The sequence below is a fragment of the Acanthochromis polyacanthus genome, chromosome 13 (genome assembly GCF_021347895.1).
Source record: "Acanthochromis polyacanthus isolate Apoly-LR-REF ecotype Palm Island chromosome 13, KAUST_Apoly_ChrSc, whole genome shotgun sequence".
Taxonomy (NCBI): domain Eukaryota; kingdom Metazoa; phylum Chordata; class Actinopteri; family Pomacentridae; genus Acanthochromis; species Acanthochromis polyacanthus.
The window spans coordinates 32875830-32903001 of record NC_067125.1 but is presented as its reverse complement, the minus strand read 5'-3'; the positions used below and the strand labels follow the sequence as shown (position 1 = coordinate 32903001).

The 27172-nt window shown below is 38.9% G+C and overlaps 1 protein-coding gene across 9 annotated transcripts in view; it reads left to right on the top strand.

Moving 5' to 3' along the window:
• The first annotated feature begins 5961 nt into the window (after positions 1-5961).
• Positions 5962-27172, top strand: part of ncam1b (neural cell adhesion molecule 1b) — an 81360-nt gene continuing 60149 nt past the window's right edge. For 4 of the 9 annotated variants that reach the window (XM_022211485.2, XM_022211468.2, XM_022211444.2 and 1 more), the window contains exon 1: positions 5962-6272. In XM_022211485.2, coding sequence (XP_022067177.2) covers positions 6221-6272 — 52 coding nt within the window. In that variant the 5' untranslated portion in view covers positions 5962-6220. The remainder of the gene's footprint in view (positions 6273-27172) is intronic. The other 5 variants (XM_022211518.2, XM_051957843.1, XM_051957842.1 and 2 more) reach the window with 2 other exon arrangements.

The window sequence follows — 27172 nt, the reverse complement described above, 5'->3', positions numbered from 1 at the left end:
TGTCAAAGCTTTTCACTGAGTCATTCAGTAACATAGCAGAAGATTGAATTAGAGTAGCCAATCACTTTGACACTTGTGCCTCTACTTTGGGCAGCTTTTAGTGTTGAAACATTGAAAGCAGTCCATTTACAGCTTAAAACTGTAAAAAAAAATATTCATTTTTGTAAAAGAAATACTTAGAATGCAGCAAAAAGATCAAAGAAAAGTGAAGCTGGTGATCTAACAAAGCTTGATTGAAATCTGCTGTTCTCACAGGGCATGATTCTGCATTTCTACCAGCCGGCTGATCCACAGTGCGTTTTTGTTTGATTTTCTTTTGTCCGAATGGGAAAGTAATTGATTATGTAACGCACACTGCAAGACTCGGTAAGAAGGAGAGGGTGGATTCAAAACAATGCTATCGAGTAACTGTAGCTCCTGTGTTTTTCTTGTCAGTCGCACTTATGTATCCTGAACATGCTGCGTGCATACAATTCCCTGCACAGCTGACCTCTACTTTTCTCCCCTGACCCAGAAACCAGCGTTCATATCAGTGCTGTATGTTGCCTTCTGTTACAGTAGTGGAGGAGGCAATAGAGGCTATTTTTAACCCTCCTACAGTGGAGGATGTTCACGTGTATCCTCAACTGGAAAGAAATGAAAGCCAGATAGATAAACAGACAGCTAGATAGACAGTACGCATGTGTGGTGGTAACGGGTGAAAGGGGATGAGAGGGGGCAGGGGAGAGAGAGAGATACTGAAAAAAGGAGGGTCAGAGAGAAGAAAATCACAAAATAGCCTCACACAGCCTGGTGTGTAATGAAACACGTGTTTTAACTTGGAGAGAGATATTTGAAGAAAGACTTTAGATGAAGTCCTGCGCCTCTCTGCATCAAATAAAAGAATGAAATTAAATCGTAGCATGTGAAGCCTCACTACTACTACCAGCACCAGCACCACTACTACTATGTTTGAACATGAGAGATGAAGCCAGAGATCTTTGAAAGGGATTCTGGGTAATACGAGTAGATGAAAGAGCATGTTATGTGTGCCTTACCACAAATGGACAGCATATTCAGTTTAACAAAAATGGAGTTGATTTCTCAAAGGAGATACATGAACACTTTTTTTTCTTTTCTACAAAATAATTTTTTCATGAAGAAGATTAAGGCATGTGGCAGTCCTGCAATGTTAACACACAGGAGATGACAGTGGTATAAATTGGACTACTGCAACACTGTTGAACTGCTGGGCAGATTTTTCAGGACGGTGTGATTTTTGTCTCTAGACTAATTGAAAATGAAATCTCCATTTAAGCTTTTTTATTAATTAACACAGAGGAATTTAGCTGACTGAAACCTTTGAGATCCCATAAGTGTAAATAATTACTCAAGCAGTTTCGAGGGTTATTGTAAGGGTAAAAGGGTGAATGAAACCACATGGAAATTTCTTGCAAACCAAATAGAACTAGGCTGCAACACTAACGAAATAGCCTAAAAATAAAACCAGGCTACGTCAGATTTTCGACTTCACTGCGCACTGAATAAAACACTACTGTATATTCGGAGGGCATTTGTATGTATGAGTCACCAACTGAGTCATACCTTTTCTTATCTGATGCTGAGGCGCAAACGCCAGTCAAAACTCCCCCATTTTAGCCCCACAGAGCCCTAAACTAACCTTAAAGTAACCCTTATGTTCCCTGCTTGTTCTGTTTCTTAACAGATGGGTCGTTAGCAGAGGAAAAGAAGTCTGTGAATTTCATTGGGGCCACATGTCCTGAGGTGGTTTGCTGGGAGGCTGTATAAGGGTGGGATAAAGCAAATAAATAAGATTTGACCACAATTCATTTTTTAGCCAGCCCACAGCCTCATTTGGGTTCATTAAAATTTGGCTCATTGCATCTCTTTGCTTGGCCAAAAGTGCAAATAAATGCCAAACAGTACTTTAAGGGTGCTGGGTGTAGTTGTGTCCCTCTTGTCCAAGCAAACAACACTCTGTTCTTGCGTTCTCTCAGGTACTAAACACTTTACAGCCTAAATAAAAGTGGACTGCACAAGGTTTTGTTTGTTTGCTGGTGGGATGAAGTTGGGTCAAGAGAGTATTTGACTCACAGCCGTGCTTTGCAAAAATATGTAGAGGCAATGATTTTGGTTTGACACTGTATTTCAAATATGTTTAACACTCAGCAATCAGCATTTAGCTTCGTTTTTGTGTGCAGGCACAGTGTTGCTTATTCTTTTTGCAGCAAAATAGAGTCAAACAAACTTAAAATAACACTTTGTCATAAATAATAAAGTAAACTAATCTTTACAAGAACCAATTAAATGTGTTTATCCACAAATACAAAGGCAGAGGTTAACATAAAAAAAACACCCAAAAGAGAGACTTTACTTTCCAATTTTTCATTACGATAAGGCTTTATCATTAGCGTTGTCAGGGCTGCAGCTGTAGCCTACACATCATTTTGTTCCTGGGAATGTGGGGGTTTTAATAAACTCCAGAGGAGTTTCTATTCTGCAGTTAAATAGATGGATTAAACAGAGGGATTTATTATTTCTCTGCCAGAATTATATTCCTGGGACTCTGATAAAAGCTTTGAAACTGCCTTTGAACTGTCAAGTCCGAAGAAACAATTTTGAGAAAACAGTACTGATCGGATAAATGTAATAAAAATGTAAGCATGAATGTAAAAAAGAACAGAGAAAAATGAACAGGCTGCTTTTGGCTTATAATGAATATGCAATAAAGTGGTGTCACTTTTTTAGTAAGGCAACTATTATAAAGGCTTTAAAAGAAACACAGGCTCTATTAATGCTAAATTAATCATTCATACATCAATCAGCTATTAAATTTGGAGTTTGTGAAACATCCTGTTGACTGATGCTTTTCCTTAGTATGTGGTAATTAGGCTGTGTGGTTATAAATTTATAGCAATACATTAATGGTAAGTTGTTCTTAATGAATTTTGGTCCAGAGCCTCTGCAGTCATTCTCCAGAACATATAGTAATGCCTAAAATCAAAGGGATATTTCACTGCCTGACAACTAGAGCTGCGAGTTATAGTTATTTTAATTAGTAATTACATTCAGCCGCTTAAAATGCAGACAGAAAAACATACCATTACAATTTCCTAGAGACAAGGTAGCATTATTGCATGTTTGATCCAAACAACAGTCTAGAATCCAAAGATGTTCAGTTTTCTATTATGTAGGACTGACAAAGGCTGCAAATCCTCACTCATGACAGTCAGGAATGGGGGGGAAAAAAAGACCTTTTTTGGCTTAAAAAGTTACTTTTACAGTTAATTCATTCAACATAGTTTGACCAGTATTGCCATTATGTATCTGTAACTCCACATGATGTTTTTGTTATGCTAGAAGACACATCATGCACAAAATAAGCTGCAACACCTTGACAGAGAATTTTCTGCTTGAAACTGCAGTGTACTGATGACCGTCTCAGATACAGGGATTCCAGGCTTTCATACGTGAAAGACATAGAGAATCAATTCTGTGAACTTGCAGGGTAGAACTTTCTATTTCTGTATTTTTTCTTCGAACTGGTCTCCCTTTTGTAAAGCCTAAATTACTGCAACATCACAACCTGCCACTGTGTAGTGTAGACCAGTTTAACAGTGTTTGAGTTGTAGGTGAGCTGGTATGCTTGAACTGCAGCAAATGAGGGTTGGTGGATAAGGACTGCAACTGTAAGGCACGAAAGGATTATTTCCATTTAAAATCTAACTTTTAAATATGGAACTTTGACACACAGAGTTTTTCGGAGTTTAAACAAAATGTTTCATATCTACTCGTAAATGAAAGTAGTTGTCACAAGTAGCTTTAAGCAATCTTTAATAAATCTAAAAAAAAGATAAAATGCAAAAAGATAAAATGCAAAAATATAAATGCGGCATGTAATAGTTTTACTGATGAGTTGAGTTTTACCACTCATCATGTAGTGCCACATATCTCCAACAAAGGAATTAATGAGGTTGTCGATATTGGCTTGAGGAATGTTCAATCGCTATATTCACTATTCCTAGCTTGGTGAAGTTATGGACGTTTTGAGAGATAGGATCACATTGTTGAACACAACATTTGTCTGAAATAGTTTTTTTATATGACAAATGATGGTGTTGTGGACATTCAAGTGCCTGACTGTAGCCCTGACTAACATACCGGCATGCTAACAGCCTGTTCTCATCTTTCTCTTGTAATCTGTGGCATCATGTCATTTGAATAAAGCTGCATTTGAAGTTGGTCTTGTATAGTTACTGGTCAAAGGAGTATTTGATCTGTGCTTCTAATCCTTTACCCTACATCTGACGAGGATGCGGATTAACCCAACGCTTGAGAATCTATCACCAGTTTAACAGCTTTTTGTGCACAATTGGCAAAGTGTAACGCTCTTTTAATCATAAATTCAAGAGCATTAGCATGCTTATATTCTGTTAAGTGTATATTAAAGCTTTCAGTTACATTGATTTTAACTCTATTTCAACAAACCTATAATCAGAGATAATCTGAACCACTTGTCCAGTATTGAATATTCTGAATCAGTGGCATAATGGAAAATAACTGTGAAAATATAAGTCTTTTATCTTTAATAGTCCCTGAGATATTGTCACACACAGCCTCTCATTCAACATGCAAAAAATGCACTGAAACTGGGTCAATGGGCAATTAGAAAAAAACTAGGGTAAACTGGGGTAAGAATCCCCCCCGAGGTGAGAAGTCCTCCTACCATGTTCCTCCTCCTTTCCATTAGATACAGTCATTTTTCATTTCAGGTCTTTTCTTGGATGATAGTGACCTTACTACTCTTTAATTCATATTGAAATCATTTTACAGGTCTGAGGATATCAAAAGAAGTGGCTGGGAGTTAAGATGATGCAATAATCTGACAGCACAAAATAAGCCTGTGACAATATAAGTCATGTATACAGACTTTTCTTTACTGTTAAAATGAGAGTAATGTGAAGGCCCTTTTTTTTTTTTACTAGTTTAAACAAAGAATTACTAAAACAGTTTTTTTGCAATATGTAAAAATGTAAGTGTAGGACTTTTGACGGAAGAAGCCACTAATAGAGATAAATGATTTTCAATATTCCAGAATTGCTAATGTTAGATTTCTGATAAATTAGGAACACTATTATCTAATACAGTGACAAAATAAGCAAACTAGCAGTAAAATATATGTTTTATGCTACAAAAATGTCAGGAAAATCGGAGAAGGTCAGCAGTATTTGCTCTAAAAATTGTGGCATTCACAGTGTAAATATTGACACAAAAACATCATTTAAAATCTTTTTGCTCATTAAAAATATCTTGAGTTTTTTTATGATGCTGTTTCAAAACAGCATCATTCTTGTTTTTATTTTTTCGTGCATTGTTATGCTTATTTTAGCTTATGTAATTTATTTTTAAGTAACGTATTGTACTTATGTTGGAGAAATAGCTGGCACAGGAATTTTTTTCAGCATCAATACAGTTTTATCTTAACTTATCTTTTTGGATATGTGCTATATGGGCTCCGTAATATGCTAATGTATTTATTTATTTATTTTTAAAGAGAATAGACATTGTTCTTAACTGGGATGTCTTTCCTGGAAAGTATTTAATGTATCAACTGAATAGTTCCCAGACATCTTTATACATATCCACATTTTATTCTATAGAATTTCAGGAAAATCAGAGAAGGTTAGCAGTATTTGATCTAAAAATTGTGTCATTCACAACATAAATATTGACAAAAAAACACAATTTAAAATCTTTTTGCAACACTTTAACTCATTTTTCTTAATGATGTGCATTCCGAAACAGCATCATTCCTCCTTTAATTTAAATCTAATTTTTTGTTCACTATTATGATTATTAAGGGGGGATTCCCCATGACACTGCTTCCCTTTGACACCCCCCGCACTATTTAACAGGAGGTCCCTTCCACCGCCTGTGCGGAGTGATCCACATGTGTGCGCAGGCTCTGCTTGTCAGTCAGACTTTGAACTGTGCACTGGCGCTCATCACCGCTAATCTCTGACCGTCCGCTTGTCATCAACGACGCCGCCGCTGACACTCATCACCGAGCAGCCCAGATATATAGATAAGGATGAACACTTGCTGAGAGGAACCCGAAAAGGGCGACACCGAGAGGGGACCGAGTCGGAGATTTAAGAAAGAAAAAATAAAAAAACCGTTAGCTGCGCCGTTTAACGTTCACGTTACTCGGGGAGTTGCGATGGTCCAGTCAACGGATATTTTCTTAGCCTTGCTTCTTGTGGGCTGTGCAGGTAGGAGAAATGTCAAATTTTTAACTCTACAGACTGTTTTGTTTTGAATTACCTAGTCCGTTTTCTCCACCCTTTAAAAAAATAAGAAAATAAGATATTAATTGTGGTCAGGAGGCAGAGGGGGATCGCAGGCATCCTTTCGCCTCCTCCGCCCGCAGGTGCGACGGTAACTGTATTGCGACTGCTGCTAATTAGCTTACTGGCGAGCTGTGTTTCAACTAAGGGCAGCTTGGTGCTAATGTGTTGTGGGGCACTATTTTCTCTGGACACACACACTCAACGGTGCCACATAACGCTGCTCTTTGCGTGACCGGTCCACACGCTGACTTAGCATTATTACACATTTAATAAAATATGATACTCAAGAGGAGAACACGCTGTGAAATGACATTAATGTGGGTGACTGTATGTGATGGGGGAAAGGTTTCGTGAGGATCTGCATTTGTGCTCGTGCCGATGTGGGCCGTTGGTCTGTGCTCGGATGGGACGTGTTTGTTGTTGACGGGGGGTGATGTTGGGCTCCCTGTTTGTAGTCACACAGCCTTCTGCGTTGACTCACGTTTTCTTAAAGGTGCATCGTGCAGATTTAACGCCTTTTTGGGGGGTTGTTGTTGTTGTTGTTGTGGCATTGCACCTGTGCATGTGTACAGGTGTGAGGAGGATGGCGTTGACATGAAGTGCACAGAGGGTGCATCAGCAGGGACGCTTGCTCGGTTTTATTCGCTCTCTCTGGCAACACTGATGCACAGCAAAGCACAACTTCTACTCTGAATCATCTGTTATGTAATCCGATTCCACGATAAAGGCTTTGAAATGAGATCCTCTAAGTTGGTAAAATGTGTCGTTACGTAAGTCTAATTGAGGGAGTTTTGTGTGAAATTACATTTTAATAACATTTGCACGCCCCATTTTTTTTATTAATTTGACATGTGAGGTGCTTATGTTGGAAGTAGTACTCTCGGCTACACTCAAGCTCAGGATTTTCGTGGGATAGCCTTTTAATCCTTTATGTACAATCCGATATGTGCAGGGGTGTTCCTCCGGCAGGAGCGGAAAACGCAGAGGGAGTGGAGCCCTCCCTGCATTGTCAGGGTAATGCAATCGCTGCTTCGTTTATTGGAGAATATTATGTTAAAATATACATGTGCAAGACCTCAATTACAGGATGAGGTCTTCTCTCGTGCCATATTAGAATGTAAGTGCATTGCAATAGGTCTGACACGTGTGCTGATGTTGTAGTGTATCTGCCATCGAATACACTTAAACACACCCTTGTAATGCAGGATATTCAATTACAGGCTACTTGTGAATAAATTTAGAAAACCTGTTAGCTTATTAAAAGCATTTCATTCGGAAAAAAATCTAATCTAATTTGAGCAAGAACGTCTTTTTATGTTATAGCAGAGTTGCTAATTATGTCTCCAGCTGTGAGAAATATGTAGTTGAGTTAACTTATTAGATTTGCTTTGAATAAAGCATGCTCGGTCTGCAGCCGTGGTTATTTCCATTGGTGAACAATCTGTTGATTGTTTTCTACACTAATCGACTAGTTTTTTGTGTGTGAACTGTGAGAAAATGGTGAAATTGTTCTTCGTTGTTTCTCACAGCCAAGATGACGTCCTTAAATGTCTTATTTTGTCCACAACCCAAGGATATTCAGTTTACTGTCACAGGTGACAAAATAAACCAGAAATATTTGCATTTTATTAGCAGGAGTCAGACAATTTTGACTTCTTTTCTTTAAAAAATCTCAAACTGATTACCAAATAGTTTGTGATTAATTTAATAGATGACAACTAATGGATTAATTAAGTAATTATAGCAGCTCTAAAGATTACAGTTTTATAATATAGCCTGGCTGAGACTGACTTTGATATATCGGATATCAGATAATAGTTTCTCTGCCAGTAATGACATTTTTATACTAACAAATAACACTTTTGATGAGGATCCCTAACATTTTTTGTTTAATTAATCTAAGTATTGTGACTGAATATTATTTGAATGGGATATTTTGCTGCTGAAAAAAATAACTTATTAGACTAGCCACTGTTTCTAAATGCACTAAGACCTACCTGTGATATTTTTTTTACTACTAGTTCTTGTCACTTTTTGACCGTATTTGTAATATATCCTCTTGTTTTAGCATAATAAGAAAAGAAAGTCCATAATTTGGGGTTTGGTTTTAGGCCGCCATGATAACCTGGTGAGCACTACTTTGAATACATAGGCAATGTGGAGTTGACACAGTTATGTGAATTATGGACATAAAAGAGATGGGCTGCATGGTTTTCAGTTCTCATTTCACACTTTAGTGCACTGCCACTTAATGTCCATATTAAATGTATTTGTGTTTTGAGTGTACATCATCCCCATTCAGATCCTGCTGGAGGAAGACAACCCTATGACTAATACACTGATTGCTTTGTCACATAACTTGTGTCGTCGCTGAAGATAAAATTAAACATTTTTTTCTATTCCTTTTGTTGAACTGACATTTCTAACATTTATTTTGCTCTACACAAATGTCAGAAGTAGTAGTTTAGTGTGGCGACTATGAGTCGCAATATAAATCAAAAGAAAATCCTTTTTTGTCGATGGTTATATGGCGTAGTTTCAGCTGTAATAACTGAGGCTGAGGAAGGATTAACCCTCTATTGCTTTACTTTACACTCCTGATGGCTGAACACTCAATGGTCCTTTTGAGCTCCCTGACAGAATTATTAATTGTTCCCCGTTGAATTGATAACTGGAATAAGGAGTCATTTCTGAGAATGAGACACAGCCTGCAGAAATTGAGAGAAATGAGGCAAATCTGGCAAAGATAAGAGATGATGTCCTTAACCTGTGAGACTGATAAATGAATTGCAGCTCTGCATCTCACCATATGGCTCTCGCGAATCGGAATACACGACTCGCTGCTTTACAGTAGGATTGTTTTACTGAGGCCGCGTTACATCATCAGTCAGGCCATGTGGAAATTATGACGTAGCTCCATGTTGCACCATTTACGAAGCAAGATGGAAGCATGGCTGACTGCAGGCAGGCTTACAAAAGCTCCAGACTTCTTTACGTCTGACTTAGCTTCATGAGGATGGAAATCAACACTGCCAGAAGCAATGGCGTCAAGTTCAACCGCTTCAACTTGATTATGTAAAAGTAGTGTGTGCACATGGAGTACTGGCAGAAGGGCTTCCCATATTGTGAATTTATTCAGGAGATCTCTGCCAAAATTGATTTTCTTTCCCCAAAAGACACGTCTTTTGAAAAAAAATGGTGATTTCTCCTCAGTCACTGACATGACTACAGAAAGACTTATTAAGCACAGAGACCTTTACTGTTTGTCGCTGACCTAATGAGACCCATGATATCTCAGCTCAACATGGTCATAACTTGCAAAGACGCACGTGTTTGTTTTTGTTTTTTTTTATTTCTGTTGAATCTTGATATTATCTTTGCCTGACTACCTCATTGATCATGTTGTATTTAAAACACTTTTCTCTAAATTGCTTGTGTTGGTAACTGGCATAAACACCCAAAGTTATAACATTTCTAGTGATATAAAACAAGAGAAAGCCATCAAACGTTCATATGACAAGCTGAAGCAACCAAATATTTGACATTTTTGCTGGATAATTGACTGTTAGTTATTAACCAATTGCTGTCGTTTTATTTAAATATTTCATTTATTTCATCTAAGCCAGCTGTGCACATCGAACAGCTAAAATCCATTCTTGTGTCATAGAGTTGTATGAAAAAACCTTCAAAATGTAGTGTCAAGTAATAAATTTATGTATTTCATTTAATCTTCTGTGGCACTATTTCCTTGTGGCTTAGATTAACACGCTGCTGTAACAGTGTTGTATTTAACCACTTGTGTAAAAGAACATACTTCAGCATCCCAATAAAACCACTCCAGATTGAAAGTGCGTTTATGTGCGAACCACGAGTGAACACCTATAAACCAAAGCCATAACAGGGATGCTACTGTAATGTGCATCTCCGGGCTTGGCTGAAACAAACTGTCCTTTGATGTCTTGTGTCAAGCAGCACTCTGCAAAATTTCATTAGGACCTTTCATAGTGAAGAAATCTATTCAAGAAATTCAGCCAAAGTGGTAAAAGCTAAGCCCGCATCTTTTCATCACCGATTGCTGTTATTTTTGTCTTGTCTTATCAAATAACAAAACCTGCCAACATCAGAATGTCTACTGACAAGCTTTAGGGGATGTTTATTGAATCAGAATGTAACAGATGATGGAGACCACACAAGTATTGCATTGGGGAAAATGTTTTCTGGGGAACACTATTCATGTTTCACACACAAGTATCTATTCATGATTTGAAAAATGTAATTTGTTAAAACTGTTTCACTGTCAAAATAATAACCCTAAATAGTCAGTGAAATACAGTACCAGTTTTCTGTAAATGAAGCTGTAGACTCTACAGCCCTCGTGTCTCTTGCATATCATTTTAAACAATCTAACCGAATCTAAGCTTTTCATCCAGAATTGGGAGGGAAAAGGAAAGGAGAGAGTCTGGGGTTTTGTTCTAGCCAGGACTACTTGACTCTTTAGTGATGGGGAGCGGATCAGACAGATCCAGGTCTGAGAGAGTTGAGAGGAGCTTCATTGCCTAAGGACGCTAAAAAGATGACATTACACATGCACGTGACCCTGTGAAGCACAGTAGGAGGAACATAAACATCATCTCCTAAGGGCTTGCTCACAGAAGAGGCACAGGCGGTGGGCTTAGTGGTTGTTTTTTCAGTGATTAGCTTCTGCGGTGGTAGCATCCTTATGCTATTCCTGTGAGGTTTGAGTTTTTATATTGCAGATTAAAATTAATCAGGCTTAATTTAAGAGTATGAAACAGGTTAAACACAGCATTGAACAGTGAAGCCTGGGAGATTAGCTTGTGTCTTGTTTCTACTGTATGTGAGGAGCAAAAACGTGCTTTAGATATTTCTTTTCTAGTCAAATATTGCAATCCTACTAACGTCATATTATGTATTTTCTCTGAAAATTATTCAAACATGCTAAGATCTTATCACTGCCTGGAAATTAGAGCAATGTGTCCTTGTCATTCATCAAATTTTTAAAAAAAAAGAAAGAAAAAAAAATCAGGCCAGCAGCAATGTGAGCACAGGATCTCTGTGGACATGTAACCCTAGACCAACAAAGCTGTTGGCATTTATACAGCCTGTCCTCAAACAAAAAACGACCACATAGGTCGTCTGTACACGCCCGTATTACGACCCAGTGTTACGTTTTGACGTATGCGACCTCTAGCGGTTGAGTAAATATCGACACTCTGGAGTCGCAGGTGAAACGTCACCATGAACAAACTTTTATCTAACACTATCCCTGTCCCTATCCCTAACCCTAACCTTAACCATAACCCTAAACCCGTGTTGGGAAAGTGAGGAAAAAGCCGTTTTGCGACGGAAAAGCCGTTTCATGAATTAAATCCCGTAATACGTTCCTTTTCCCCGATGCGGTCGTATGAATTTGAGGACTTGTTGCAGCATTTATATGTCCTCTCTCCTGTTTAAAGCTTTTATTTTGTGAGACAAAACAAGTCAAAGAGTGTTGCAGACTGACAAAGTTTTGTTAAGTATCAATTATCTGCTTAGAAAAGGCGAGACAACACTCAAATTGTATGTCTGAAGCATTCAAGTGATGCTGTAAGCAGGAAATGTTATAATTATCTGTTTGTAAACAGCTGAGTTTATCTTTGATTAAAATGGCAATAGTGAAAGCAGCTTGGAGCCATTTCAATGTGACCATTTCCCCTTCTTGCTGTAGTTTTCTTACCAAAGGTTTACCAAGTCTCCTTGCAAGTCCCAAACTATGTAAATGTTTGATGCACTTGCAAAATGTGTCACCTTTTTCTCTCTAGGCTTTTCACTTGCAAATATAGACTGATTTTCCCCCTTTTGCCTCGGTTGTTATGAACTGAGAGCACCTCCTGGCTGCCTTTGGCCTTTCTGTTTCTTGTTTGGCAGTGAAAGAAGCGGGGAAAGACAGGCCTCCTGTGACCCAAACTAACTCATCACAGGCTTGTCTGCGGCCCATGTGGCCCCTGAAAGAGAAGATGAGCTCACAATCATGTCACTACCCGTGCTGGAAGGAAATCTGTCCCACTTTACAAGAGATACAGATGAGTCTTCTCAACACAAGCTCAGTCGTTTTGAGCATACAGTATGCGTGATTTACGAAAATGAGTCTCTGATCTTACCATAATAGAGCAACATGCTGTTGGCTAGGATTTAGCTCAAAACGTCCTTTGTGTGGTGTGATGGGAAGCAGTGTGTGTGTCTTCTCATGCATCCATGCACATCATGGTGCATTCATTAATGAAACACTATGGGATGCATCACCATGCATGGAGCAGGGAAAATTTGGATTGCTATGCCTCAGGCGTTCTTTTTATGCAGTCACCATAGTGTGTCACCCTCTCTAACATTATACTGCTCTACGGGCTTAGTCATTGCTTGGCAACTTTGAGATACCTCTGTTTCTCACAGTTATGATGTGAATTAATATTGTTATGGAAAAAAAATCCATCATAAGGGAAACTCTAGGGTTTTCCAGTGGAGTGGAGCAATCTAAGATGGGGTTCTTATATTTCATGGTAAATCAAATACAGCTGCAGAATACATTTTTCCAGCTTGAGTGATTTTTTTTTTCTTCTCGGAGATATCATGTACCCCTGAAACTAAACAAACCAATTGCTTCTTTAGCCAGTAGCCAGTAACACAGACAAGACTAATGCAAAAGCATGCTAGAAAACGCCTCCAAAATTGTAAAAGGAAGTGATCCATGACAGAGCTGCCTTGCTCAAGACACATCAGCTGGCAGTTGCACCAGTACCATCCAAATTACATGTGTGCAAATTGCAAGTCGTTGGCCTCAAATAGGGTTTAAACTCAGGATGTTTGGGCTGATTCTCTGGATGCCTGTTACACTCAGTTAGCTAAAGACAATGCCAAACTGCAAATAATAACAGACAATCTGCAGACACTACAGCCAGCACAGCATTGGGCTACCAGCATCCTACCACTTTAGTCTCCAACATGCTCTGTCTCCCTGGTGACTTCAGCTTACTCACCGTGTACCTGCTCCCTGGCCAAAAAAAATAGAGAGTGCCCATGCTCCTTCCTTTGTACAGTTCACAGTTTTTCTAATAAAAAAAGGAAATACTGAAACTTTAATGCTAGAACGCGAAGTTGAGCTTTAATGGAAACTAGATTTTCATCTCCCATGAACAGAGTGCAGATGTGGATAATAGGACTGTCAGACAGTGCATTGTACTCGTAGCTTGGGGTCAGCATAATGTTTTTGGGAGTCGTGGAGGACAGGGCAACATAGGAAAAGTTTTCAAAGCTTCATACAGGACTACATCATTGTGTCAGTAAAATATTCTGTATAAAAGTAAACCTCTGTACCTAAAATTAGGAAACATAAATTAGTTGGTAGAGCTGTTGACAGAGTCGTGTAGCTTGTTGTGCAGATATTGCCTGTAGACTTGAAGCTACAACTGGGGTACATGGGATTTGATTCTGAACTGAAACTACTTCTTATTCATCTGCAGAAGACATGGAGCTATTCTGTTACAAGTTTTTCATTGACTTCACTGTACCAAAGACAAGTTGAATATAGCCTCAGTCAAATGGGGATCCAAAAATCAAACTTTATGCACTTGCCCCCACTCTTAAAGGTACTTAAAATCCCTCTTAACCCTTCTTCACTGACAGTGATATCTGGAGCAGCAGTTGAAGGAGCTAATCTTCGAAAATAGAAATGAACTGTTATTGCTTTTGTGTCTCTAATTGCTTGATGACTAATTCTTCTTAGGTGGAGGGATGAAACACCACCCACCCATACTCACTGGATCTGAGATCTATTGCAGATTAACTCTAAAGGGGATCTGCTGACGGATTTTAGAATGCCTGACAGCCATTCATCTTCCGTGTCGAGAATTGCAAATTGGATATACCATTTTGAATATGACAGTGTCTGGGCATGAATGTTGTTGAAATGTGCAGCAAAACAGTTGCAAGCAGTTATTTTCAGTAAAAGATGCGATGTGTTGTAACGAAACATTATGACAGTTTTTTTTCTCCCCCTCCATTTTCCATCAACAACATATTTAGTTTACTCTTTTTAGCATACTCTCTTTTTTCAAACAGTATGATGTGTTTGTTCAAAGACAAAAAACTAAAATAAAGTGTCCAACCAAAAGTAAAGTAGTGCAGTGACACTCATTCAATTATATTCAGTTATATTTAATCTCTAATTAGATCACAGTAAGAAGGCTCTATCTCCAGGGGAGCATTAGCAGCTACAGCTCTATCTCATCCATTCAACATGGAGGATCCACTTTGAAATGATGGCAGTGATTCCCACAGACAAGCGATACTTGGCCAGACAGCAGAAGTATTTTAACAGTCACTCAAGTATATTTTTACTCACTTTAGCAATTTTACATGTGAAAGGTTTTGTCTGGTGTGATGCATACCATGGAAATCGGCACATTTTGAGTGTTTTTAATGTAATCATACACAAATGACCTCTAACCGTTGGCATACAAATCACAAACTCTTTTTTCAAGACTCCTTTTATTCATAGAAAATGGGCCTACTTATGAGAAGATAGTATATAATCCTTACCTTTTAGCAGATTTATTAGCCTACAGCTAGAGGGATAAGTGAAGTATCACATTATTATCAAGTTGATTATGTTTTATGGTTAAATGTCTCAGGATTTTTAGAGCATTAGAAGGAGAAGAAAAATTTAGAAAGTGATATCACTGGGGCTGGGAATTAACCTAATTCCATCCTTATTCATGTAGAGTAATCTAAAATTATGTAATGGACATGTCCAAAGATAGAAAGAACCCAAAGGCAGCATGGACCTCTTTTCATTTTGTAGCAAAACTCCTTGCAGCTCCTGCAACTGTAAGTGCATGGACACGATTGACTGTCACAATATTATGTTAGATATGAAATATTTACACATATTTTCCGAGCTTTGTATAATCTAATCTGATCATTATTGCTGCAGCCAGCTACTCAAATAGTCAATAGTTGACTTTGTATTTTCAGCAAGCCCTTCTGGATTGTTTTGGAGATTCTTCTTGTTCATATTTGAACATTATGCAAGTACAGTCTGACATCTTAACATTAACTTTGACCTTTGTTATCTTGACATCACACACAGGCCTGTGGTGATTGATCCCAATAAATAATGAATGAGTAATGGTAAGGAAATTAGACCATCTCTCCAACATTTGGCTCGTTACTGTTTGCACTCTCATGACATGAGCATTCTTTCTCTTTTTTCTCCATTTTAATGGCTACTTCACTTCAAATTGAGGTGTTTATAACTGCTAAATGAAATGTATCCAGCCACATTTCCTCTATTACACACAGTCACAACAATGTTTTTCCCCAGTGGACGATCTTTAGTAGGAGGGTGTAACACAAAGAAATTCAGTCCATCTACTGCGGACCACCGTCCTTTTTCACACACAGACACGATAACCAGTCAGATGAAACCACTGAAGTTTGGGTGTGGAAGCAATTTTCTTAGGCTATCAAGGACCAATTTAAGTTGTTTTTATTTAGAGCACTGGATTCCTAGCATTAACTGGCAGCACCATTGAGAGCTAAAGAGAGGACTTAGTGGAATTCTTGAACCCGGCACGCACACATCTATTGGACAGAAGGTGTAGCTGGAAGATTCAGGTTTATCTCTAAAGTCAGAGGTCACTAGAGTACTACGAGTTAACTCCTCAGTGGCAGGTGATGGATAAGATTAGTACTGAAATGCTGAAGGCTGTTTGGATATTACCGCGCCTTATGGCAGTTCTCTTGGACCAGTGCACAATCACATCTCAATGTCTGGCGTGCTGTCTGACTGCCATGTAATTACACTTTCTTCAGTCTCTTACACTTTCTTGCAGTGGTAGTGATTAACTCCAGACTATTGCTGAACCTTATAGTGAGCTCTGTGTGAAACAGTTGGTCAGCTTTTAACCCACTGACAGTGTCTAGATAGGTTCATGGCAGTGTTTCTTCAGTTGTATTGACCTTATGGCTTCATAATGATTGTTAGATTTTCAGCTGGACCTTTTAACCTCTGGTTGATGCAATACTGTGTGTTCACACAGCCTGTTAGATTTCTCAAAGTTTTGAACACAAAGCCCCAGTTTTGTGGAGGCTATCATGCTTGACACCATGACACTCAACACAAATTAAAGAGACATTATTTGGCACAATTAGCTTAGCTGTTAATGTGGCAAAACATTTTAGAAGCTCTGATGCGAACTGACCAGTATGATGATGTAGGCTGTCAAGCCAAGAATATCAGTAAGCTAGATGAAAGAAAATTTGTGCACTTTTTCACCTCATTTTGAACCATTATCATTAAAAATTTATACAGATAAATTTTCATTTGAACTGTGATATTTCTCAACATTTTGCTACTCATCAGAATTTTTGTTTGGTTTGGGTGTCTGTAGGCAGGTCACTTCCTCAGTAGGTCTGGCCACTCTGCAGCTGACTGAGTCAGAACAGCACATCAGTGTCTCTCTTTGAATCATTTTCTCTGACAGTTTGCTTTTTCCACCCTGTCTTTTTAAGATCAACACCTGTCATAGTTGTAATTCTTTGCTGATCCGTTTCTTCAGGAAAAAGACTCTATGAACTTGTTTTCACTCATCAAGAATGTATTTCTTCTGTATCAGTACAACATGAACTTGCAGAACTCCTGCCAGTTAAACTGGGCTAACAAAACCCTTTTACAGCTGATTGGCACTAAAAGGCTCACCACAAAAAATAGATTAAATCTATTGAATTAAAGGGTACAGACAAACCCTATAATGCACAGGTATTCTCATAGGTACGGTACTCTTTCCATTCAGAATTAGTATTTGGTGTCATCACCACTTGGTTGTCAAGTTCCCAATTGTAAGGCGACCTCATTTTTTCAAATGTAGTTTCCAGAAAATAGAATTGTCTTCTATTTGGGCCAATGAAGTACCTTTAATTTGTAGAGTGGTAGAGCACTAGCAGCATAGTCTTTCCATTTCATTCAGCTCAGGTGCTGTGCAAAAAAAAAGCTTAGGCACAATGCCTAAGCCTGATAATGGAAGAGTAAACACTGAACACAATATGTACTGCCAGTAATCGTACATCAGTCTGTGGATTGTAGACACAGACAGCAGGGATGCCACTGGATAGGAAGTTAGACATTTTTTTGACATATTTTGGAGGAAAGTGAGAAAGATCTGATAAAAAATATGCATATGCAATTACATAAATTAGACCATCCTTCTTTTTTACATAAAAAAGAATGATGGCCTTAAAGGTTTGTTCAGTACACCACCTTAAACTGTAGTATTTAAGATTTTACAAATAAATAGTGCATCCAAATAGATAAGTGCTGATAATTGTGATTAATAACTCATGGAATCTGACACTAAATCTTGTCAAATAGATTTTGCTGTGTTTTGAAAAATTCCTATAAAACAAAACAAACAACAACAAAAAAACAGTGACATTACACTGTCTAGGAGTTTGCATGTTCTCCCTGTGCATGCTTGGGTTTTCTCCGGGTACTCCGGCTTCCTCCCACAGTCCAAAAATATGCTGAGGTTAATTGACTATTCTAAATTGTCCGTAGGTGTGAATGTGAGTGTGATTATTTGTCTGTATATGTAGCCCTGTGACAGACTGGCGACCTGTCCAGGGTGTCCCCTGCCTTCACCCGAGTCAGCTGGGATAGGCTCCAGCACCCCCGCGACCCTGATGGATGGATGGATGGATTACACTGTCTACACAATAACTCGCAGCACCTTTTGTTTTACTAATGTAATTACTTCATTAATGTCACAATAAAGTACCATTGTTACAGCTAAAACACTGTAGACCAGAACATTGTGATTATTAATTACCGAATTGCTAAATCCCATAAACATGCTTTGCAGGTACTGAGCTTCAGATAAAGCCATTATCCTTCATTGTTTTATCTCACTTAATCTAAATTAATCATAAAGAACGAGCTGTAGATAAAAAGCAGCAAATGAGTTAGAGAACAATTCTTCACCCTTGAGACAATTGATATGACAAATCCCTATATAATTAAATAGCCACATCCTTAGTCTAATATTTAATGAATAAAATTTACTGGCAACAAATTGACACAATCCCTATGGATCAGTCCTCTGTTTTTTAGTATTTACATGGAATACTCCTGTTGACACAGGCACTGTCACTAAATATCTATATCTATATCTTCACAATCCCTATTCATAGTGAAATTTGCAGTAAAATAGAGGCGATAAAAGAGGATGAAGGACAAAAGAAGATGTGCAAGGTTACTTGCTGACTTAAACACTGATGTGAATACATAATGGTTACCACTGGATTGAACCGAAACAGTATTTCTGAAAAGAAGCAGACTGAAAATGCAGTATCTAAATAGAATGTGTATCATACAGTGCCATCTTTTTGAACCAAACTGCTTTTGTGTGCACTCTGTGAATTTGGCATCTTGTCTGCTTGTCTGTCTCGGTCTATTTTACCATGTCTCTCACGCTCCTCCCTAAAGGATCTCCTCTCAGTATGACTCACTGACTTCCACTGCCTGAAAGCCGTCTTGCTTTCTTTGCCAGCAGAAGCCGGATGTGTCATGAACCCCATCGTGCATCTTTTCCATAGATGCCATAGAGTGCAAAATCAGATGCCAAGCCCTCTGAAGCAAATTAAACTATCTCACATCGACAGTCAGAGCGACCAGGCCAGTGTAGTGGCAGGTCATCTATGTATACTTAAAATGTATGAAATAAAGGAACACAACATCTGGAAGAACTACCTGTTAGAGCTTATACTGTCTTACATGCTATCAGGTATTTGTTGTTATTGTTAAGCCACAGTTAAGGCAGCTCAAATACGCTTGTTGTCTTCAGGGTTGTGCTCAAACTGTTCACAGTGCAGTCAGATAGTGTTTATCTATTTAACAAAGCCCAAGTAGGTTTTAGCGGTGAGATACCATTAAGACATTTTGAGGCACATTTTGTTTATCAGATTTGCATTTTTGATTAATGGACCACTGATACAGTGAATGAAAACACAAATCTTTGATAGTGTCGCATTTATACTGTTAGCAAACACAAATCATCCACTGTATTCTCAGTGGCATACTGGTGACTTGCGTATGTACTCCCACCGGAGATTCCTTCACAACAACCAAGCATTAGTGGAGAGGGGAGATATGCCTGTGAAGGACTGTTCTCTGCCTTATGACAGCACATGGCTGCTTTCTCTGCCTGAGTGGCTACAGTGGCATACAGTTAAAACACATTTTGACTGAACAGGGTCAGGCTGCTGTTTCACTAGCGGATGCAAGCCACCATGCTCCAGCATAAAGATGCTTGACATCAGCTGTTGTGGTATCAGCCCATCTGACTGTAACACAATGGAAAATATGTTCACACAGAGTTTCTGGTGTACTGATATAATGGGGAAACTGAGTCAGATACAAAAGTAACTATCTCTTTTACATTTTGTGTTGGATTTAGTGTTTTGTTGCAATAATTATTTACAAAGCTTCTTAACGCTATATTTGCTGGCATTTACATATTTTCATTTGAATAATAATTTACTTTGGGTAGTTTACATTATTCCTTTATCCTGGATGATCACATGTTGTGTCTACATCTTAATGTCTTATATGTTTAACACATGCATATGTTCAGAGATGGTTCCCTCATTAGACCACAACATGTAAAAGGTCATTTTTTTTGGTATTGCTTTGTATTCCCAAATGCTCATTTAGCAAAATAGATTGACTATTGTATTATATTAATAAAAAATAATAATTTTAACTCCAGTTGGACAGCAATATCCTCAGTATCTGTCCAAATCATGACAATTTAATGTGCAAAATATGCAACCCTGTTTTCAATCTAATTTTCTCATAGAACTTAATTAGGAAATTAGCTTGGAGGAATGTAGTGTTGAAATCCTTTTGCAACATGAGACATTATGATTAGAGGGCTCCACCGTAGAGCTGCTCTCTCGCCTTAGGTTCTGGATATTTATTCAATGATAGGGTGACATGTTTTCCCACATTTTCAACATGCTGTGGGCTGAGGCAGCTGTGGTTAGTTTGCTAGTGTCTCAAAGAGATCTTGTTTAAATGGCCAGAGGAAAGTTGCTACCCTAAACAAGTGGCAAGCACACAGAAGTAAAATACAAACCGTGTTTACCTACACAGAATAATTAGGCTAAGGTCTTCTCAAGTTAATCTGTTTAGGTGCACCTTTGATAGGCTTTGACTGTGTCTCTGTTCCAGAAGCAGACTAATGCCTGCAGATCAACAGAGTGGTGCAGTAACCGTGAAAAATATGTAGCCACTGGCTACACCCTTGCTATGACCAAGCTGTTGGTCTAAAATTCCATCTTAAGCATTCAATCAGGCAGAGAAGTGAATTTATTTGTGTTTTTACTGAATCCTCAGAGAGACTGCAGATATGACCTTGTGCTGTCTCCTAAAGACTCCACACTTGTAGCAAAAGAAAGGGGACGGCTTGACTGAACATGAGTAGTGTTGGAACAGTTGTTATCCTTGCAACTTGGCAGAAATATGTCAGCAACAGAATGTTCTGGTTTGTCAAGGTCAGATCACTGCATGTGAGCATTTAATAAAAACAGATTTCTGAATTTACTGTAACTTTTCAGGCTTTGTTGTTAAGAGAAGTTCCTATTTCCCTCAGAGAGGCTATTTATGTGTTGGAACTGGAAGTATTACTCACTCTGATGAGTAGTATTCACTCTGCATCTAATGAATATTTTTAATAAAAATGTTCTCTTGCATATAGTCTGCTTTTTGTATACAGTCCAGTTGTGTGGTATTCTAAAAAAACTGTGCAAGCTGCTTTTGGTATCACCTTTTTATTTTTAAATTTCTTTGTTAGACCTTGTGAACAGAAGACACGTGTATCTACATGAAAACTTCCACTGAATATATTCCTCCACTAAAGATAATGTGAATTTCCTAAAAATGACTAAATTGACTTTTTCAGATTACTTGAATTTCTAACTTCTGAATTCCCCAGGCGCTCTACTTCTCTCAGATTTATTCAAACAGTGCAGCTCACAGGATTTGTAACAGAACATTCAATGAAGTTCAGCTCAGACGTGCACGGTATACTGTCTTGGCTCTACCTCAGACTGAATGTAATGAATTTTAAGAGGGGAATCTGTAGCAATCAGTGGGGTTGAGTGGTCAGTATAATGTTAAGGTCAAACAAATGATTTACACCAATAACAAATCATGGCAATAGCAGTGAGTACATGTACCTTGCTTCAAGACCCTTCAATAGCAAATATGACCCTTAAATCCATGTATGTCCACTGATAATTAAATTAGTCTGGCTCACTTAGCTGAAACTGTCACATATTTAGACTCCTATTACATGTATAATAAGCCGGCATAAAAGCAGAAAAAACGCATTACCCCATGCAAATTCATCACAAACCTGTCTTCTAAGTGCCTAGATTAATAGCAATCTTCCCTCTCTGTGGATGTCTCCGGAGATTCTAGCCCCAAGAAACAGAATAGTCAATTCTCTGGAGGCTAGTGCTGTCCCAGTGTCTATTTTTACAGTGCATCCTCTGATTGGCCGACTAGGTGTGTGTGTGTGTAGGCTCATGTTGTGTCATAAGGTGCGTCTGTGCCATCTGTCGCCCTCAATGGAGCCGTTGTGAAGACCGACCACGCCTCGTCAGTCTGCCTCAAAGAATGCAAAACACAACCTTGGGCTTTCCTTGCTCTTTTGTACTGACAGCGGTACCAGGAACATGAGGGGAATGTTTGTAACAAAACCAAGGGAATAAAGGCAGAATCTTTTTTTTTTTTGAGTGAAAAATATTTCCTATTGCTGACTCTCTTTGAAGCAGACAGCTGTATGTGGTATGATCAAGTGCACTGAATTTTAATGCTTAATATTTCTTGAACGCGTGTGTGTGTGTGTGTGTGTCAGTGCCTTGGAACTGGAGAGAAAGGGACACCTGATGTTACATGCTAACAGTAAACAGGAACAGATTTGCTTAGCAGGTGTAGTAACAGGTTGTTCATGAGTCATTGCCTGTCTCGTCTATGAGTTGAATTTTAATTTGTTGTCTCACCCAATGTGCTAAAAAACTCAATCACAACATTTGTGTCAAAGACTTGGCTGACTGAGAGATGACACAAAACAAGACTTCATAATGTTGACAGACTGCGAGTTGCCATGACTGCCTTTCTGCTTTAACCTAAACCTCCCCCTCAAGCCTCATGCACAGCTGGTTCGTGACTGAACCAGGACTGTTTTGTCAAAAAAAAAAAAAAAAAGCCTGACTGGTGTTACCCACCTCAGCTAGCTTGTCAGCAGCATCGCTAATTACTCAGCAACTCGAATTATTTTGAAAGAGCATGGCACTGACGCATACGAATGCAAAATGGCCCACTGTTATGGCTTAGCACAATTAGATGTGGCATGGATTAATGAGGGACATGAGGTATGGCCTTGAATAATGCGTACATGCAACTGGAGTACTAAGCATGTCCTTGTCAGAAGGCCGGCATGGCATTTCTAACCACTAGAGAAGCTTCAATCTGAGATAAGAATTTACAGCATGACCCTGGACACAAGTATTCAAAGCATGCTGTTAGATTGAAACATGTAGTGTGTTATATTAATCAAAAAAATTGACAGATTTTACATTCAAAAAGGTATTTTGAGTTGACCTGACAGCTGAGCGTTTAGGACACAACAAGCAGTGAGTCACTTGTTTGATTCCATTGAGGACCATTTGCTGCCCTCTTTCCCCACATTTCACCAATTAATTAACTAAAATTCTATTCCAGCCGTTGTTTTTTGTGTGAATTTCCTTTGGTTGCTTTGGTTTTCAACCCCTCAGGCGATGCACATTAGTTAGTAGGATACCCCTGTTACTGCCCCTGACCATGTTACTGGAGTCAGAGCTGCAGTTGGTCCCAAGGCACTGCATTGTGGCTGCACAGTCCTAATCGTATTACGATGGGTCACATTCAGAGGACAAATTTCCCATGGCCAACTTATAAAATGTGTGTAATTTTACATGAGGAAACAAATTAGCTTCTTTTGCGGTGCACTGATGATTCCTGTGTTGTGATCGTGTGGTATTATTCCAATGTATTTAGCAAGAGGCAGATTTTTCAGCAGGGAGATGCACTGCACGTACACATCAGAAAGATGAATTGAACTGAAGGCATTTCAGTGGGGGCTGTCTGGTTAGTAAGATAGAGGGAGAGGTCACTTGCATACAGATTCTATAAGAGCAGGAAACATTATGTGGCAAAGAAGCAGCAGGTTCCCCAGGCTGTGAGATAAAGTTAGTAGGTTACTTGTTGCAGTGGGCTGGCCACTTTTCAGCGTGCTGTATTGGTATTTTGTTTGTTATCTTGAAATTACGATTGATTTAAAAATGCACAGCTAGGGTTGTGTGTCTCTTGAAATTCAACATCTACAAATTAATATGTTCAGAATAAAGCAATATGGCTTATTCCATCCCAAAACACCAAATATTCAGGAAGGTGGTTGCAGCACCATCTTCAATTTTACTGTGGGTGCTTGGTGGTGGAAGATCATGATAAAAAAGCTTTGTGTGCAAAATTACAGGCTTATACTCCCAGTAGTTTTTGAGTTATGGCATTTTCAAATTTTAATAAATCAGGCAAAAATGCCCTCCCCATAATCCTCGCCTGGAATTTTTAGGTTTTAAAATGCTTATATCTCTGCTTCTGGGTATCACAGAGACTTGAATTTTTTTCTCCAAGCTCCCTACATGTTGGTAATGTCCTAGAAACAACACACACACTCAGGAGAAGTCTCTACAGAGCAAGGGGGCTTGCCCAAAATGTATAAATTATTTGTAAAAACCACTCACGAGTAGGGTTAAGGGTGTTAAAAATACCAGAAATCTTACAGATTAATGTCTTAGCACCATTTAGTATTGCTCTAGACCAGACTGGCTTATAACTTTTACAGGGGGAGCCGTCTAGGCACATTGTTTAGAGAGATATGGACTGCTGAACATTGTCCCCCATGAAAAGTGCCTAATTTTCAAGGACCCTGAAGTCAATGTAGCACAGGTGGTAGAGATCTGCAAATTTGCACAGAAACTCATCTATCCTCTTACTATAGCCATGCAAAGTCCCAACTTCTAGCCATCACTGCATCATGCTCAATTTTACCCCCAAACTAGGCCATTACTGGCTACTGGCAAATCTTAATCTATAAAATATATATATAATATAATATAAATGTATATATAATCTATATTACACACTATAAATATAATTATACTTGCCTATGTAGTGACATAGGGCTTGAAAGAGTTTTGTTCTTCAAGACAAGGTATGTCCAGGAAATTTTCGAGGTGAAATGATTCGTTCTGTAATTTCTTGAATGAAAGTAGGTATGTTTATTCTATTAAATTCAGAAGTTCAGTGAGCACAATTCAGCCCTTGCAAGTTATCTAAAAAATGTGGAAGTCATTTTTCCAACTCCAGTTGTACACACCAGCATAAATATGCACACTATATATGCATAACAGGTAATGTTCGTGACTACCAAAAATGGCATAGTTTGAGGGTAAAATTGAGCATGATGCAGTGATGGCTAGAAGTTGGCACTTTGCATGGCTATAGTAAGAGGATAGATGAGTTTCTGTGCAAATTTGCAGATCTCTACCACCTGTGCTACATTGACTTCAGGGTCCTTGAAAATTAGGCACTTTTCATGGGGGACAATGTTCAGCAGTCCATATCTCTCTAAACAATATGCCTAGAGGGCTCCCCCTGTATAAGTTATAAGCCAGTCTGGTCTAGAGCAATACTAAATGGTGCTAAGACATTAATCTGTAAGATTTCTAGTATTTTGAACACCCTTAACCCTACTCGCGAGTGGTTTTTACAAATAATTTATACATTTTGGGAAAGCCCCCCTGCTCTGTAGAGACTTCTCCTGAGTGTGTGTGTTGTTTCTAGGACATTACCAACATGTAGGGAGCTTGGAGAAAAAAATGTAAAGTCTCTGTGATACCCAGAAGCAGAGATATAAGCATTTTAAAACCTAAAAATTCCAGGCAATGATTAGGGGGAGGGCATTTTTGCCTGAATTATTAAAATTTGAAAATACCATAACTCAAAAACTACTGGGAGGAGATGCCTGTAATTTTGCACATATTTTTTTTTTTAATATGATCTCCCACCACTATCTTCCAAAGCCAAATTGAAAATGGTGCTGCAACCCCCATCTGTGAATTCAGACGGAATTGAGCATATGTATATTTTTGTCTTTTGCTATTTTGCCTATTAGCAAATCAATATCAATACTGGAAAGCTCCGAAAATGTTTAAATATTTATGATCTTAAGACAAAATTAAAATTAGATATGTTAAGTAACTTTCTACATTACATTTCATGCTGCAGTATTGCCGTTTCTATTTTTTACCATCTGCTTGCTTGATGTGACTGAACAGCAACACAAACCTGCTCATTTTGAGTGCTGTTTCATGTTCTGTATTAAGTCAGGAATGTTGTGAAAAATTCAGTAATGAGATGAGCAGAAACAGCCTTTGATTTCAAACTCTGTTCCTCTGATCTACTGCAGATCTTTTCATTGTATTGGCCCTTTCTTTTTGCTTTATCATACTGGCTGTTTATATGCAGTCATCTTCAAATCAGTGTTGGCTGGTAAACCACGACTGGGAATAAGTTTAGCATTTTTTTGTAGCGGGAGCACAAGAGACAGCTTATCAGAAACCTGTTTGATACATAGCCACTGTTTTCCTTTGGTTTGACTGGCTTACAGTTAGAGAAAGTGCACAGTGGTCAGTAGGGACATAATCTGAGGACAGGAAAAGACCAGCTGAGGCATCATCATCTTGGCCACTGTGATGGGTGACCCTTGTTTATTTACTGGCAAAGACAAATTTTACTGGCATTTGATACTTGGCAGGTGTTTTAGACTCTGTTAGTATGGGAGGCGGGACTTCACTCTGTGATTGACTGCTGGTGGGTGATGTCCAAATGCTCAGCTGCAGCCAACTGTTTCCATGCCAGCAAGCGAGGGAAAAGAGATGGCTGTGGTGAACATGGTCCAATATTTATCTGGTCATAGGACAGCTTTGGGCTCCTGGCGGCTGTTTTCTGTACCTGCTATCAACATACTTACACGATTGTCCTCCTCAGCTCTGTAACCTTGATGGAGACACGCTCATGCCAGTTTTTATTTTCATTAGTGCTTTAATCCAATTACTGCGTGGTCTGCCCTAATCTCTGAGGGGGTTGTATCGTCTTCCTCCCTTCATGGACGACTCCAGAAGTGGCTGCACACGCTGTGTCATCCTACACAACATAATGAGTACTCAAGTGCTGCTCTGCCTCTCTGCCCTGCCCCTGGCTCTGTCTGGCTGTACCCGAAATGGTGCATTCCCTCCTATTGATCCTCTTCCTGGTGGAGTCGCAGGCAGGCTTATCCGGCTCGTCCCAGCTTGTCTGCTTTCTGAATGGACACACAGAGAGAGCTGTGTGCATGTGCCAGCCTTCGCGGTTCTGTGTAGTCACAGGCATCTTGTGGCTGAGTGGTCATTTTGGCTCCCTCGCTCCAGCCCTCCTGCCCTCCTGCCCTGCCAATCCCTCCTTTTTGCCTCTTTGTTGTTACAGTAACTATTAGATATGCATGAAAATCTGCTCAGTTAGCACAGCCATAGTTTATTGTATTCTCCTAAACCTTAATGGCTATCTCACTAGTAGCAAGCAGGGCGGCTGCTTTGTGGGCTTTTTCAGAGGAGTGTGTCGTGAC